This window comes from Pygocentrus nattereri, chromosome 5 (genome assembly GCF_015220715.1).
Source record: "Pygocentrus nattereri isolate fPygNat1 chromosome 5, fPygNat1.pri, whole genome shotgun sequence".
NCBI classification, from domain to species: Eukaryota; Metazoa; Chordata; class Actinopteri; order Characiformes; family Serrasalmidae; genus Pygocentrus; species Pygocentrus nattereri.
This window is the reverse complement of record NC_051215.1, coordinates 9,440,025-9,456,157: the sequence shown is the minus strand read 5'-3', so window position 1 is coordinate 9,456,157 and position 16,133 is coordinate 9,440,025. Positions and strand designations below refer to the sequence as shown.

Sequence of the window (16,133 nt, the reverse complement as noted above, 5' to 3'; positions counted from 1 at the left end):
TTCTGCTGATTGGACGAGTGTTCTGTTGATCAGACATCGTCCTTAAGTGTGGACAGATCCTGCAGTTGTGCTATGCCATTGGAGTTTGTTGGATCTGGGAGCTGTCAGCAGACAACTAAGTGGATAAGAAGAGTGCTTTCACACCTACATTGATTCTTATTGTCCTGTTGGTTCACCCGGCCGTTTACACAGGCACCATGCAGGTCCCACCCCACAGTTAACAGGTATACATTTGCAGAAATGATGATTTGGTCTTGAAATCCTGTCTTCGAATGGCAAGTCTAAAGTTTGGTAATTATTACAAGGGCTGCAATAATGATTATTATTTCTATAGAATTCATTGGAAAAAAATGTTAGTTTATCAATAATTAACACTCAATATTTAATGTTACAGACAACATATTATATAAAAAAATAAAAATAGAGGTATTATTTATTTTGCTGCTCAACGCTCTTTCAAACATAAATCCTTACCTTATATATCATATTTGCATAAAGGGCATAGCAAAAGATCTTATGCATTGCTCTTGAAAACACTGTTTTAATCAATGAATAGCTGTGAAAAGCGTAGACGAGCGAAAAGATCTATGAGCTGCTATGTTGCTGGTAATATCATAATCAATAGTCATATTGCATGATCAAGAAACAGAAAACCTCCACCATGGAGAACGTTTTCAAAAGCTTCGTTTTCGGTTTACTAAATTGAGACATACCTTGCAGAAAGCAGGTCTACAGTCTACCTTGGACTACGGTGCTTTAGTATCTTACTTATTCGGTGTGCTGGAGTTTCTGTCCTGGATGCATTTTCTGCTCATTCATAACAGTTGTGCTCTCATGCCAGGTGACCTTGCTATTCTGCATCTTACAATAAACTGTTCTTTTTAGATGAAATTAAAGTGAAATGTTGCCATATTTGTGTTTTTCGGGTTGTGTCCGACCATGCACTGCAGTCTCTGTTATCTACATTAATGGATAATGACTCATTGCCAGCTGTTTATATTATCACCATTATCAATGCAATAAATTTGTTGTTGCTGCCCTAATTACTGAGGTCTTATTTTTCAGTGGTTACAAATGCAAAGTCAAAAATGCCTCTACTTAACATCAGCAGCTCAGCAAGGCTTTCAGAAATGCAAATACGATTACCAGCTGCAAATGAAAACTCAGGGTTCACTTTACCAAGCAGAAGACAATTATCTGTCAAAAAAGATAAGCACACTGATTTATGTAGTGTAACCTTCTCAAATTATCAGCCGTGTAGCTACTGGCCCTGCCTCTACTATTCACACCTGAAACTACTAATTGTAACTAAGCACAAGGTTCAACAAGACAGCCTTGAGACTAACAGCGTCTAAGACAAAGTAAGTTAAAACTCAGAGACTACTGTGCCAACAGCAGACAAATCCGAGTCAGAAAACCAAAACACACATATACCGAGGACTTGCACCAAAGTTTGGCTGGAAACCAGCTGCATCCACAGTTTTTCTACACTTGGGTTTGAGTGGAGATTTTAAGCTTGGCAAATGAAACAACTTTAAGAGGGTCATGAATCAGGTTTGGCAAGAATTACTCAAAAAACAGCCTCATATTTAGTAATGATGACTAAATTACTGATGCGTAGATAAATGGGGACTAGATTACTTCTTGCAGTGGCAGAGATCCATGTGATAGGATGATAATAAGCAGTAAATACCTTCTTAAGTCAGTACCATTTAAATGATAAGATCTACAAGCAAGGGAACATTAGCTGCTGGCTAATTTGCACTGCTGTAAAGTTGCTCCACTGGTGGATACTATCACCATATCACCAGATCAGTCATGGTAAAATCCTACAACAATAACTACTGCAAAGGACTTCAGATCAAGGTGTTTAGCATAGATTTGATCTTTGAGTGGTTTGAGTCATTGTTTGGGAGCACTTCAGCACCTGTGAGGTTAGAGTAAAACTCGCTACCGTTCCTACGCCGGCCTGTGTGTTTGCATCTGTAATGTTGACAGCTGATGGAAAATGAGAAGATGAGTTGGATGGAGCCAGCTGGAGACGAGAGGATTCTGTCCCGAGTGTGAGGAGGCGGCAAAGGGAGGATGAGAGAGGAGAGGACACGTTGTCTTTCGGGATCTCTAGGAAAATGAGGAAGGCATAGAAACGGTGCGATGTACAGCAGACGTCGATGTCAGGAAGGACAACGTTTTCTCATCTCGTCATCTGTTTCAGCCTGTTCTCTGTAGCGCCACTGTCTCTTTCTGTCTTTCCACATCAGTCTTCCTCTCTCTTCTCATTTCCTTCTGCCTTAGACACTGCTGCACAGGGACCTATGCAGACCCTCGCAGTGCTGTGACTTCTCATTTCTTGGCGAGCGCTGGCTTCTAGCTATACGCTTTAATGATAGCCTATCCACAGCCATCTGTCTGATATCGGCTACCGCTGGCGCTAACCGTCCTGACGAATCAACAGGATGATGAACAGTAGTCTAGCCTTCTGCAAGGTATCCAAAACAAAATGGGCATACTCCGTCACCGTCACAACAAACCACGGAGCAGACAATGAAGGCAACCTGGAGGATAGTTTGGAAAGATTGATTAGAGGATGATTGTAAGTATCTGTTATCATCACGCTCGCCTCTAGCTGATGTAGCGCATTTGTCAACAATATCTAATGAAGAATGTCTCGCAAAGCTGAGGACGTCTGACTGGTTTCCTCAAATAAATTTTTTTTCCCAGTTCAAACAAAGTATGTGCCACTGTTTGTGCCCTTTTTCTGCAACACTGCACTTTTTCTGTCCTTTGAAAAATTTGCCCATGAAAGCAAAGGCATCTCCTAGCGAGCAGCCCTTTTTAACTAAACTTTCTCTCCACAGTGGGTGTTCTCTCTCTCTTGCACTCTCTCTCTCGCTCTCTCCCTCTCTCCCTCGTTCGCTTCCCCTCTCTGTTAATTTCTCACCTTCTCTATCTGATCAATGGTGAACAGCTGTGTCCCAAATCCTCGAGCAAACAAGCCTGAATAAACACAAAGCCTCTCGTTTGCACAGGTTATCTAATCCCATAATCCTATGCGTGTACGTCCTAACCTTCCCGCTATCCCGGCCCTGCCAAACTCCAAAAGCTGCATGTGCACCCGTGCGCCTCCTCGTTCAGGGGTGACCCTGGCTGTAACAGGGGGAGCTTTAATCATGGCTAGAGGTCGGGGGAGATTACAAAGGCTTTTTTGTGCTGTTTGCTGCACTTTTATGTAGTTAAAGATGTGACTAAAACAATAGTTCTGAAGAGATTTAAAGCATCAGAGGGAATGTGACATCTCACGAAGAACCTAGAAGGTTAGAATGGATGAAGACCGAATTAGACCGCATTGATTACTTTCAAATCACACTGGTTGCTATGTAAAGGTGACTGTACCCTTGACTGTACGTTGGATCTCAGGGTTTGTCCTAGGCTGGGCGTAAAATACATGGCTTTTAAAATCTTAACAGATTCCCAAAACGGAGAGCATCAGATACTGTCAGAGAATTTTCGTCCTTTTGCCATGTGGGATCTCACACCAGGCGACAAGGCAAAGAGAGAGTGTAACACACATAATAAGTTTTAGCTACGGATGAAAACTCAAAATCCCAGATCTCCTCAGGGATCATACAACACAATCACAGCTAAACTTACTGGACCGGACCTGTATGTGCTCTTATGCAGAGTGAAAGTGCAAACTGGGGATTAAAATGGGGTTGAGAAGCACTGATATAACAGTGTGAGTTGGATAAATGTTTCACTACAAACTAGCTGTCTTGAATATGTAGGGAGAGTGATTTGACCTCTGAATTCAAATATTATAAACATGATATTGACTCTTATTTGCCTGTGTTTTCCACTATTCAGGCGGAGTGCATGCATGTTTCTCCACTCTTCTAGCTCTCTGATTGGCTGTTGTTTGAATTACCCATTTAGTAAATCTCTGACCTTCTCAAACTACAGGACTCGTGAACTTTTTGAGTCGTAAATATACCACGCTCACTTCAGAGTTCGATTGGAAGGCTAAAGATTTACTCATTTCTCTTCCCACACTACCAGAACATCCACACCATCAGTCTCTTCTGATCGAGCTCCTGACCTGGAAAATTACTTCAGATTGCAAAAATTCATCCCAAGGGGCAAAAATCATGTAATGTAGGCCCACCACACACTTCTCACAGTCTCAAAGCGATACTTTGGCCAAAAAATCACATTTACACAATTTTCATCACTGGATTTAGCTGATCAGTCCCAACATGTAGTTGCTTCTTTAGTTTGGCACTGCAAGTATGAGGTTATTATAGCAAGTAAAGCTCACAATCACCAGTTTAGCATTGTGTAAACTGTGTGGCTAAATGATTACAACTTGGATGTGGATCACGTTGAGTTGTTAAGGAATCTCAGTTAGACTTGTTTATGTAGTGTCTGACATTGTTTGATGTACTGATTAAATATGAATATCAGTAATTTGTTCTTTACTAGGCCTCTTCTGTATGAATTCCGTTTTTTGGGAATGGCACTTCATAGCATTTTAATAAATTGCTGCTGTCTGGAAAAAAAAACCAAAACAACTCTCATCAAATCTCCATTTTTGTTGTTTTTGAGTTTTATACATAATTTGAAAGTACCTGTTGGCCTTTACAGTGTGTGTGTAAATTTTATGATGAATGGACTAAAATAAGTACGCAAAATTCTGGTTCTATTGATTTACATTAAAAATAAAGTATGTTACCGTTTCGAAGATACGCTTTTGGATTTCTTCTGACAACAGCAAAATGGATTTTTAAGGCCACCTATGTAAACCAGTGTCATGTATAAACATCATATATTTTCTTGTCATTACTGGCATAAGCTCAAGTATTGCTTGATGGTAATACTGTACACCTGTGTATTTCCATTCACTGAGGTCGCCATATGTTTGGTGGCACCAGCTCAGTAATAATTTGACCACTTTATTTCTCACTTGCAGGTGCGGTGGACTAAGACAGCAGGCAGCGCATCAGACAAGTTCCAGGACACACCCATCTTCAATGAGACACTGCGGATTGCCAACATCCAGAGGGTGCAGGGAGGTCGCTACTACTGCAAGGCTGAGAATGGGGTCGGGGTGGCTGCCATCAAGTCCATCCGGGTAGATGTGCAATGTAAGTGTTAGGGCCCACAATCTGTCCACTTCTGAGCCTCAACCCATCATTCCATCAGTCCTCAAGGCAGAAAGAGAGAGGGGAATGGAATGAGCTTTCCAGGAGTGAACTTTTTCTTCTAGTGTATTGGGTAGAAAAGTGGACACTGAGTTGAAGGGTGGCAGTTTGTTGTACATCGAGATCCTACAATTAATTTGTCAGTGTGGATTGACTGACAGATAGATAGTAGGTGAGACACTCCTGGAAAGTAGGGTGAGTGAAGTGGGAGGATCCCATATGTGTGTGTTAGTGTTAATTCAGGCAGAGTTGCTCCGTTGTGTTTGTGTGTGTAAAAGTGTGTGTCTGTGCGCGAATGTGGGGCATTCTGCCGTGCTGCCCATCACCTCTGACCTACTGTCCCACTGAGCCAGGGGTCAGGTCAGAGACCAAATCCCTGAACCCTGCACAACCATCCAGTTGTAGGAACTAACATCAGTCACCAACCTTTACACTCCCTTTACATGCGTAAACGTCTTTCAAACTCCACCAGAGAGCGCCTTAAAGTTTACAGTAAGAATACATGTCCTTCTGATAGTGCACATGTGGACATGACCTAAAACTTTGCACTTATACAGACAGCTTTACAGCTACACAGACAGCACCTTAAACTTTACAGTAACACTACACATCCTTCTGATGCACATGTGGACATGACCATAAATTTTACGTTTATATAGAATGCTCTACAGTTACACAGAACGCATGTTAAACTTTACAATAACACTACGTCTTTTTGATGCACACAGACATGACCGTAAACTTTACGTTTACACAGACAGCTGTACAGCTGAACACATACTGCCTTAAACTTTACAGTAACACTACCTGTCCTTCTGTTACACATGTGGACATGACTATAAGCTTTACGTTTACACAGACAGCTTTACAGTTACATTACACGCCCTTCTGAGAGTACACGTGGACATGGCCTGAAACTTGACACTTGCACCACATGTTCTTTACAAACTTCACATTACCCTAATATTTTACTCTTATGTTAAACGCTCCATACAAACTCTGCTGTAAAGTTTACAGTCTACACATATACATGGCATTTATACTTACGCTGCACGTTCTTTATGCACAAACAGATACTGACGGTCCAAATTTTACTTTATCAGTGCAACAAAATCCTTGCAAATGTGTTGCTTAGCTGTGACTTTTAGTCTCAGATTAATATGACATTTCCTGATAATCTGGTCATTCATCTGGACAGACCCTCCTTCAAGCTTTTTATTTATTGTTTTCTTTTTTCTGAGGGAGCTGGTAGGGCTACATGCCCCTATTATAGTACATCATAACAACCCACAGACAGTTTTGATCATCGCCCCTCCTCCTTGATCTGTGCACCCACAATCTGAGCTATGGGACACTGAGCCCCCTCGTCCTGCGGGCTCCCTGGGGGCGGCTGGTAATTGTGGAGCGGATAAACAGGAGCGGGCTGACAGCGGATGTGAGAGTAAACACTCCTGACGGGTGACGCTTGTTCAATTTTCCCCTGCCGGCTCCACTTGGCTCCCCGGGTGACTCTGGCACCACAGCGCCAGCAATTAGAGTCAGCCAGGGCAAAGCAGCAAGGCACGGCGCGGACAAGCTAACGCACACACACAGTCACACACATGCACACACATACATACACCACTGTCCTCCTGCAGTCTCTCTCTCCACCAAGCCCTATTATTTAGAGAGAGAAAGAGAAAGGAGAGGCAGCTGTGTGGACAGTAAGGGAGTAAGAAGGCAGAAGAAAGAGGGGAAGAATATGAAAGAACAAGCAGGGACTGTGAAAGAATAGAGAAACAGAGAGAGAGGATCAGTTGTGAGGAAAGGGAGAAAGCAATGTGTGGAAAGTAGGGTTGAAATACACTTTCAGAAGTAAAAAAAGGAATGCCAGTGTACACTACTGTGCAAACTCAGAGACTACCCTTCATTTAGTTCATTCAAAATGTCAATTAAGTCATCCTTTTTCAGCCTTGGCGAAAAGCATAAAACATGCATTAAAGTGAAAATTACAAAGAAGCCTCAACGAAATATAAAATCATGTTTTGCAGTATTTAGTGTGTCCATCTTTGTCTTTAATACAGCTTCCATTGTTTTTCCGTTTTTGAGACGTGTGCAGGGGTCTTTTCCTACACCTCAAGTTCAGTCTTTGAAGCTATTTTTATTTTCTGGTTCTCCAAATCCAAGTAATCAAACACAGTGATGTTGAGGTCTGGACTCTGGGGAGGACAGTCCATTGTTCAGAGAACATCAGCAGCTTGTTTTTAATTATTCTTTTTTTTATCTGTTTTCCCAGTAAAGGCTTCTTGTCAGCTGCACACCCTTTCAGACCCATAGTGCTGAGCTGCCCTCTCATAGTGGAAGGATGGACAGAAACACCTGTGGATTTTTTCAGATCTGAAGCAAGAGTGCAGCTTGATTTTCTCCTGTCTCTCAAAGATGACAGCTTTAAGTGCTGTTTATCTGATGGGGACACTGGGTGGTTTTGAGTGGCCATCAGATGTCCATTTTTTTCTGTATTTTTTGCCATTTTTGGAAAACTCCTATTTTTTGCTTATTTTGCTTTGACTTTTCTTTTTTATTATTAAATGAATAAAATGTACTTCATGGCCATTTCGACAGAAAATGAAAGAAATGAATGGTAGGCTCTGACTTTTGCAGAATACTGTGCATTAAAAAGAATTTTAAACAAAAACCAAGCATGATACTTAGAAGACACGTTATAAAATGCAGATGCAGTACAGGAGTTTTTTTTTCTTATTTTGATTGATTTATTTAAGAAAGCAGTGTAAACCATTCTGATTTATGTATCTCTCATATCAGAATTACTTTAATAGCATAAAATCTATCTATATACAGTTCGTACTGGGTTTGGTGCAGACTTCTGCGACTCCAGAAGAATAGAGACAGAGAGACAGAGAGAGAGAGAGGGAGAGAGAGAGAGACAAACAGACAGACAGACAGAGAGAGAGAGACAGACAGACAGACAGAGAGAGAGACAAACAGACAGACAGACAGAGAGAGAGAGAGAGAGAGAGAGACAAACACAGACAGAGAGAGAGAGAGACAGACAGACAGAGAGAGAGACAAACAAAGACAGAGAGAGAGAGAGAGACAAACAGACAGACAGAGAGAGAGACAAACAGAAAGACAGAGAGAGAGAGAGAGAGAGAGAGACAAACAGACAGACAGAGAGAGAGAGAGAGAGAGACAGACAGACAGAGAGAGAGAGAGAGAGACAGAGAGAGAGATAGAGAATGCTTAGACAGTAGGAAACGGGGTCCAAAGGCCTAAACAGAGCCCTGAAAATAAAGCAGTTTGAAGCGAAGGGGGAGCGTGTTCTGTTATTGCTCGCTGGATAAGAAGGTGGGCCGGAGAGGGCATGCTCTGTGTCCTTAGCTCTTTTGTGCATGTGAATGACCAAACAGAGCTGGTTTGACCAGAACACTATTCCTCCTCACTCAACTTGCTCTGTGTGACACAAGCACATTAACAAGGCACAGAGAAAGGAAAAATCTCACCACCCCCTTCCTGCCTTGACACACTGTCACTCTGTCCCTTTCTCAACAGGCTTTTTATCTTTAATTGTGGTATTCTTTAAAATGAATTACAACTCCAATTCCAATGAAGTTGGGACGTTGTGTAAAACATAAATAAAAACAGAATACGATGATTTGCAAATCTTGCCTCTGTAGGGTATTCGATTGACTATAGGTTGAAAAGGATTTGCAAATCATCGTATTCTGTTTTTATTTATGTTTTACACAACGTCCCAACTTCATTGGAATTGGGGTTGTAGTTGTCTTAGTGAAACTATTAGCTGTTTAAGACTACTGTAAATAAGTAGGCTAGCTATTCTAGCTCATACTAAAACACATTTGGGTTGAGAAGTAAACACACTGAAAATAAAAACAGAACTGTGATATTCACATCAAACGGCAAATAGAATTGGGAGCTTTTTGAAACATTTTTTTTTTTTGTTTCTTCTCAGCACTGAAGCCTCGCTTTGCGATCGGCTTAGCTCTGTTTCAGCAGTCTGGGTACAAGCGTTTAACCCCGGTCTTCTGCAGGCGCACAGACAGGCAGTTTCAGTTAACATCAAAGCAGATGGAGAATAGAGAATGGCAGAGAGAGAGAAAGAGAGAGAGAGGGAGAGAGAGAGCAGGGATGTTTTTAAAGAGAAATGAAAATGCTATGAGAACTGTAAATGTGAGGGAATGCGAATGCGGGGAAAAGGGAAGCTGTAATCTGCAAACTGTGAGATTTTGATCAAAACACATCAGACACCTCATTACCCTCACATTTCCCTCACATTTACTCAGCCTGGGACACACACACACACACACACACGTAATCTCTATCTCATTTTTTCAGTTTTTTTCTCTCCTATTTCCATGTTAATGCACACACACACACACACACACACACAGACGTGCATATATATATATATATATATAGCTCAGTAACATCATACGTACAGCATTGTTAGAGGTCTTATGCAACTATGAAAATAGTTTAAAATGGTTTGTTTATTTCATGCAAAAATTCTGTATACACAATTACTGCAAAGAATCATAAATACAGTAAAATTTAAAAGATTTCTTGGCTCTATTTTGCTTTCAGTACAGTTGTCAAAATCTTAGAAGAGTACAGGTTTGGTTCCTGCCTTCTCTGTGATCTCAAGCCATAGTGTGGAGTAGTTCAATTCCATCAGCAGCACAACTCATTTAATTCAATGCAGGACTGATTAGACAAACTAAGCATTGGATGGTAACTGTAAATACAGACCTTCTTCGAGGAAACATTGAAAATGGTCTAACAATCTAACAATGTATTATTTATTTGTTTATACAGTGCAGTGAACATTAAGGAGAAAATGATATTTAAAAAGCTGTTTATCTGGGAAAATACAAATGACATTAGGACATTAGTGTCAGCGTGTTTGTTGAACCATTATGAAACCTCTCCTCGTGGCAGCTTCATGTTATTTGCAGTTTCCATCCAATGCCTAGTTTGATGAATCAGTTCTTCACTCTGCTAAATCAGAAGTGCATCTCAATGAACAAGAGTACAAGAGTGAAATCAGACCTTTTAGTTTCTTTTCCCTGTTTTAATGTTTGTGTTTAATCTAATATAATATAGTTTTTTTACAAACAAGTCCATGTCCACGAAATGGCTTGGATTAGTAAATGTTTATTGAATGGCTTAATTAGAACGAGAACAAAACACAGTTAATGTGTGACTTAATTCCATATTAATGCATTTACTTTATAAGACAAACTATTTAAAAATCTTTGTTTTTGTTAGCTCACATATCAAATACATGCAGCAACAGCGCTGAGAAACCCCTGGAGAGGAGAGCAGCTGATTAAACGGCAGAAATGGCCACGCATTTATGATGGCAGACTATATGAAGTGTCTAGGCCCAGTAAGAAACTTGAATCTTAACCCCCATAACCCATTGCCTTTCAGTTTGTGAAAATTAAGCCTGGAGCTGTTGTTAAAAACAAAATAGCACTTAAAGTCCATTTTTAAATGGACCATTTTGGTTATCCTAACTTTGTAGGTTACACCTCTTTTTTTCATCTAGTTTTCAGAAATTGTTGTCCTGAAAATGTCCAAAAACATGCACACACACACACCTACAGGTACATCTAAATACACACTGGTTGGTTGTGTGGGGGGACTGCCTGTCTTTGACCCAGGCACCCTGGCCAGCGAGACAGTAGGTGATTGAGTGGTGGAAATGCAGCAAGCCTCTACAGTAGGGATGGACTTGGTTCAGAAACCCCCCAATACACCCTTTTACCCGTAAACCCTCATTCTTTCTATCTATTGCTCACTCTCTATCCAGGTAAGGCTGTCTTTCTTCTATAATAAGGGCCAACAGAATAAGTGCTGAGACTATTGAAAGTCTGTCTCAATCAGAATGAGGTTTTCTCAACATGTCTGAGGACTAAGGTCTACTCTGAATAGGCCAACTTAGGGTGTTTTCCACAGCACGTCCAAAACTACAATGGGAACAAACAAGCTTAGGGTTCTAGTTTGAGTTTCTTGTCCATTTGCCTGGGAAAGTTGGAACTGTTATAAGACAATGTAACATAGTCTTTTGGCCAATTTTAGGTCACTCTAAGGCATCTAATGTAGGTAATTAGCTATGTTGCTTGCTAGAAACAAAATTATATACACTCACACAAATGTCTACATTTACACTCTCATATAGAGTCAAGCAAAGCTTAGATATTTCTCTGACAAGTGTGGAAACATGAGTATAAAAAGGCTGGTATAAAAAGGTTAGTGGAGGTTTGTATGAATGGTAATAGTTGTAGCTTAATAAATAGCTCATGTCTTGCCTTAGCAAACTATTTACAAAGTAATGATTCTAAAATAACAGGCAACAAATCAATGTACCATACTTATTTACGTTCTGGTGAACTTATAGTGCCTGGTGTTTTTATCCTCACCTACAAGGGTAAAAGCATTAGCTAAATTGACATTGGCTTCAGCTGCAAGTGTTACCAAAGACATAGTAGAGCCCTTGAGTGCCATTAGGTTCTGCTGGTACTACTCTTAGGAAGAGTGGCACTGGACTAAAGGCAAATGGAAGAAGCCCAGTTCCATGTTCTGCTATTGTGTGCAGGGGAAAAACACACTTAGTGACTGTTTTCTTGTCCAGCTTTTAGGCTCTCAAGGATGCCATACATAAAAGGGCACGTTGCTAAATCTAATTAAGTCCTGGCTTCCATAATATAGTTATAGATAATAGAGTTATTGCTCTGTTGAGAGTTTATCAAAATCGATATCAGAATCAAATTTACATGCCATGTGCATTAACAAGTATTAGGAATTTATGTCAGTGTTTGATCACAACATACCAAGCTGTAATTGGAAAAAAGAATCATTTCTTGGAAGAGATTATGCAGAGTGGCCTTTGTTTTGGATAAACAGCTTTCTTGGCAATTTCTTTGTTTTGAAGTGCGAGAGATTCCGTGTTGCTGTTATTGATATGATAGTTAAAGTGTGTCCAGGACTCACCAGTGTGGCATAACACATCACTGCTATTAACACCGGTGTTGATTGTAGGGCCAAACTCTTTGAAAGCTCATTCACACAGTTAACGAGGAGAGGACAGTGTCATTATTGAGTGTCTGCCTGTGTGTGTATCTGTGGAAGCGCCGCAGAAGCGTGTTAACTGTAGTGTTTGTTGGCGTCTTCTCGCCCGTTCAAAGCCTTGCTATCACTTCAAGGCTACATCATAACATCTTTAAAGTCTTGTGTTTAATGAATTGTGTGAAGTGGAAGATTTAAAGTGTGAATATTGTGAATATGTCCTCTTGGCATGTCTTTCTAAATGGTGTTTTTTATGTTCTATACTGTTATGCATACCTTGAATGTCCTTTGATCTGAGCAGTGAGGTTTTTGGAAGCAGTCTTTCAGTAGAATTAGGGAATAAGACTAGGTGAATACTAGCAGATACTTGGACAATCTGGGATATATAAACACAGTATATTGTCTGTTTTAGGAATAGGATAAATACATACCAGTCAAACTTGGACCTTCCTGACAAAATGTACATTTTAAGTGATACTTTATTTTTTTATTTTTTTATTTATTTTTTGATCCCACAACCGGGGAAATTCCACCTCCGCATTTAACCCATCCATGAAGTGAAACACCACATACACACTAGTGAACACACACTAGGGGGCAGTGAGCACACTTGCCCGGAGCGGTGGGCAGCCCTATATGTGTATATATATATATATATATATATATATATATATGTGTGTGTGTGTGTGTGTGTGTGTGTATATATATATATATATATATATATATATATATATATATATATATATGTGTGTGTGTGTGTGTGTGTGTGTGTGTGTGTGTATATATATATATATATATATATATATATATATATATATATATATATATATATATATATATGTGTGTGTGTGTGTGTGTACATAGTTGCTGTCAGAATAAAACCTTGTATCTCCATTATTTTTCAGTTTTTGACATAATTTGAAATTACCTCTGGTCCTTTATATTTTATGTAAATTTCATGATGAATTGATGAATGGACCAACAGAAATTACCCAGAAATATTTGGAAAAACATCTGGTTCCATTGACTTATGTTAAAAGTAAGGTGTGTTTTTTCCTTCTCCTGTAAAATTGGCATTTTGGAGATACGAGGTTTTGATCCGACAACAGCTATATAAATATATATATATATATATATATATAGATGACTGCAATTGACTAACATTTTTAGCATGCATGCTGGTACAATTAGGTTTTTGGCTCATATTTTCCTATTTTCACTCTCGTGATGACAGTTTAGCCTTGATTGAATCTACGCTTAAATATGTGTAACTACATGTTTATCTACATGTGAGTGCAGTATTGATTCAACAGTACAACTAATGTTCGCTACAGAGCAAATATTGCTAGCAAGTAAGGTGGCTAAATACCCAATTTGGCCACTTTAGGCTTGTATTTGTATACAAATAGCTTTGTGCTTACATACAATGAACAAGAAAAGGCCATTAAATCATTAATTACAGTTATTTATTTGACATCTAATTGTCAGCTAAAATGTAATGACCTTGACAGCCCTATATAGAGGCTTTAATTATGTGATTATGCATGTGTACTGCAGAGTTGCTTAATGTGTGGCACGTACCCTGGAAAATAGCATATCAGTCAATGACAAGTAAGATTTTCAAAATGAAAACAATTTTTTTTTATTACATATTTTAAAAATGTGCATGTTATATCTTAATTGTTGTCATGAAAAGCTTTTAATTGCCTAATTCTGTTATCAAATCTGTGCTTGTCTGGTTGCACTATTTAACTTGTTCTACTACAACTTTTCAGACTAATTTCAAATTAAATAGGCATTTACTTAGACACCCTTAGAAACCTTTGTCCATGAACTTGAGTTAATACTTACATTTTTTTTTTCAAATGAATAACCTTTATTATAATAACTACACATTTTCATGGTTCTCCTGAGATCAGACCACCTGACCTCACAAAGTGAACCGTTCTAACCATTACTCAAAAATCACGTTTTTCCAACATTTGTGAAAGGGCTATGGTCCTTGGCATGGCACCATGAAGGTTACTTGGGGTCTTCTTTATGATGCAAAGCCACTGGCCCCACTTTTGTAAAACCATGTCAAAATAAAAGTACTTTGTTTTTAGCTGTGCTGTCTGACATTCGAGGAAGTAAGAACTTGTAGACAGGTTTTTCAGTCAGTTTAGTACTTTTAATGTTGCCTTATTTTGCCTTATTATTAAATTATGTAATTTTATTAACTACATTTTTTGAAAGTTTATTTATTCACCATATATGTTTGGACATTTACACTACATTGCATTTTAGATTTTTGAAGGCAAAAAGAAATTAAATAAATAAACTAAAAACATTTATTTTGTATGGATCCATTGGAAATCATTTCATGTAAAATAGGTATGGTTAAATAATTTAATATATGTTATTTATTTATTAAAAAAGTATTGGGAAAATAATGGACACAAAATGTGCACGTCACGTCAAACAAGAACAAACCATGAAATGTGGTGATGCTGCCGAAATGTTTCGGTGGGAAAGAACACAACTGTGTCTTAGACACTCAACGTTCATTTTCTGTATAGTTGATTCATTTGACACGTTTCATGTATTTACTAAATTATTTTTGGGGAAAAAAGTGATGGACACAGAAAATGCTCATCATTTCAATGAACCATAAACATGATGCAGGCAGTGACAAAACAACTTGCTGTTATGAGGCGAGAAACTGAAAGCAATGATGCACACCCTCTGCACAGCTCTTTCTATTCTTTTTCTCATGCTCTGGACAAATGTGCTGCGCTGACCTGTGACCAGTCAGATGGTTGATATGTGGTGCGGTACCCGTGTGTGTAATGCCCATTGTGCAGCTGAAGATTTAATGCACAGATGCACACTGAGCTGGAGATAATTGCAATGGATGAACAGAAGTAGAAGATGAAAACAGTAGCGGGAATTTTTATGTTAACCAAAACATTCGGCTGTTTGGTGGCTCTGAACTAGCCTACATCTAAATCTGCTTGCATTTTAATGATGCCCCTAAGTGGCCAGCAGCTTCGCTGTAATGAAAATGCAACATCAGAATGAAAGCTTAAATGAAAGAATGATGTCAAATAACTCATTTTTCATATTAGCTCTTTGACCCTAAAGAAAGAGTCTAATTAAAAAAAAAACATTTGTTTATAGTTGTATGAGTGGATAAAATATGCTTCATCAGAATGTATTTATTACTCTCACTGTCCTTGTTTTCATTGTGTGGATGCAGATTTCATGGGAACCTGAACACTAAATTAGTGTCTTTCAGACTGAACAGTTTAACATTTAAGAACCGCAACTATTAACAACTCTACGTTCAGGAATTGACTTCCCGTTCGACACTAAAACCAATTATTAAATATAATAATGTTCTCTTTTTAATGAAACAGTCAGAGTTCTTTAAGTGGTGACAACGATAACAATAAAATACTGCCGTGTCGCCCACCTTAAGCTACAGTCACAGGTTCCATCATAGCAGTGTACACTGTGTGAGGAGCTTGGCCTCAGGATGGCTAGTCTGAATCAGTCTGCATCTAAATTGCATTAATGGCTATTAAAAAACAATATTAATAAATAGTGACATTAATCATTTGTCGTGTTAGCGTGTTGCTTAACATCCCTGTTAGTCCCCTCAGCAGCCCCTATTTCCACATGCCTTCATACACTTGCTGTGACTGGCTGAAGTGGGCAGGAGCTGGTCCGTGTTTACTGGGTCTTGGTGCCGGCAAGTGGAGAGTGACCTCAGATCCCCGAGCTGAAAGGCTCCAAAAGGATTTTTTTTTCGAGAGGAGACGTAAGCCCTGGTTCTTCTGTGGCCTTCAGAGCACAGCGTCCCAC

At 39.3% G+C, this 16,133-nt stretch overlaps 1 protein-coding gene across 1 annotated transcript in view; it reads left to right on the top strand.

The window, feature by feature from the left end:
- The window catches only part of LOC108426141 (MAM domain-containing glycosylphosphatidylinositol anchor protein 1), a 339,434-nt gene that overhangs the window by 109,214 nt on the left and 214,087 nt on the right, over window positions 1-16,133 (top strand). The window contains exon 4 of the mRNA XM_017695434.2: window positions 4,967-5,141. Within this exon, the coding sequence (XP_017550923.1) occupies window positions 4,967-5,141 (175 nt within the window). The remainder of the gene's footprint in view (window positions 1-4,966; window positions 5,142-16,133) is intronic.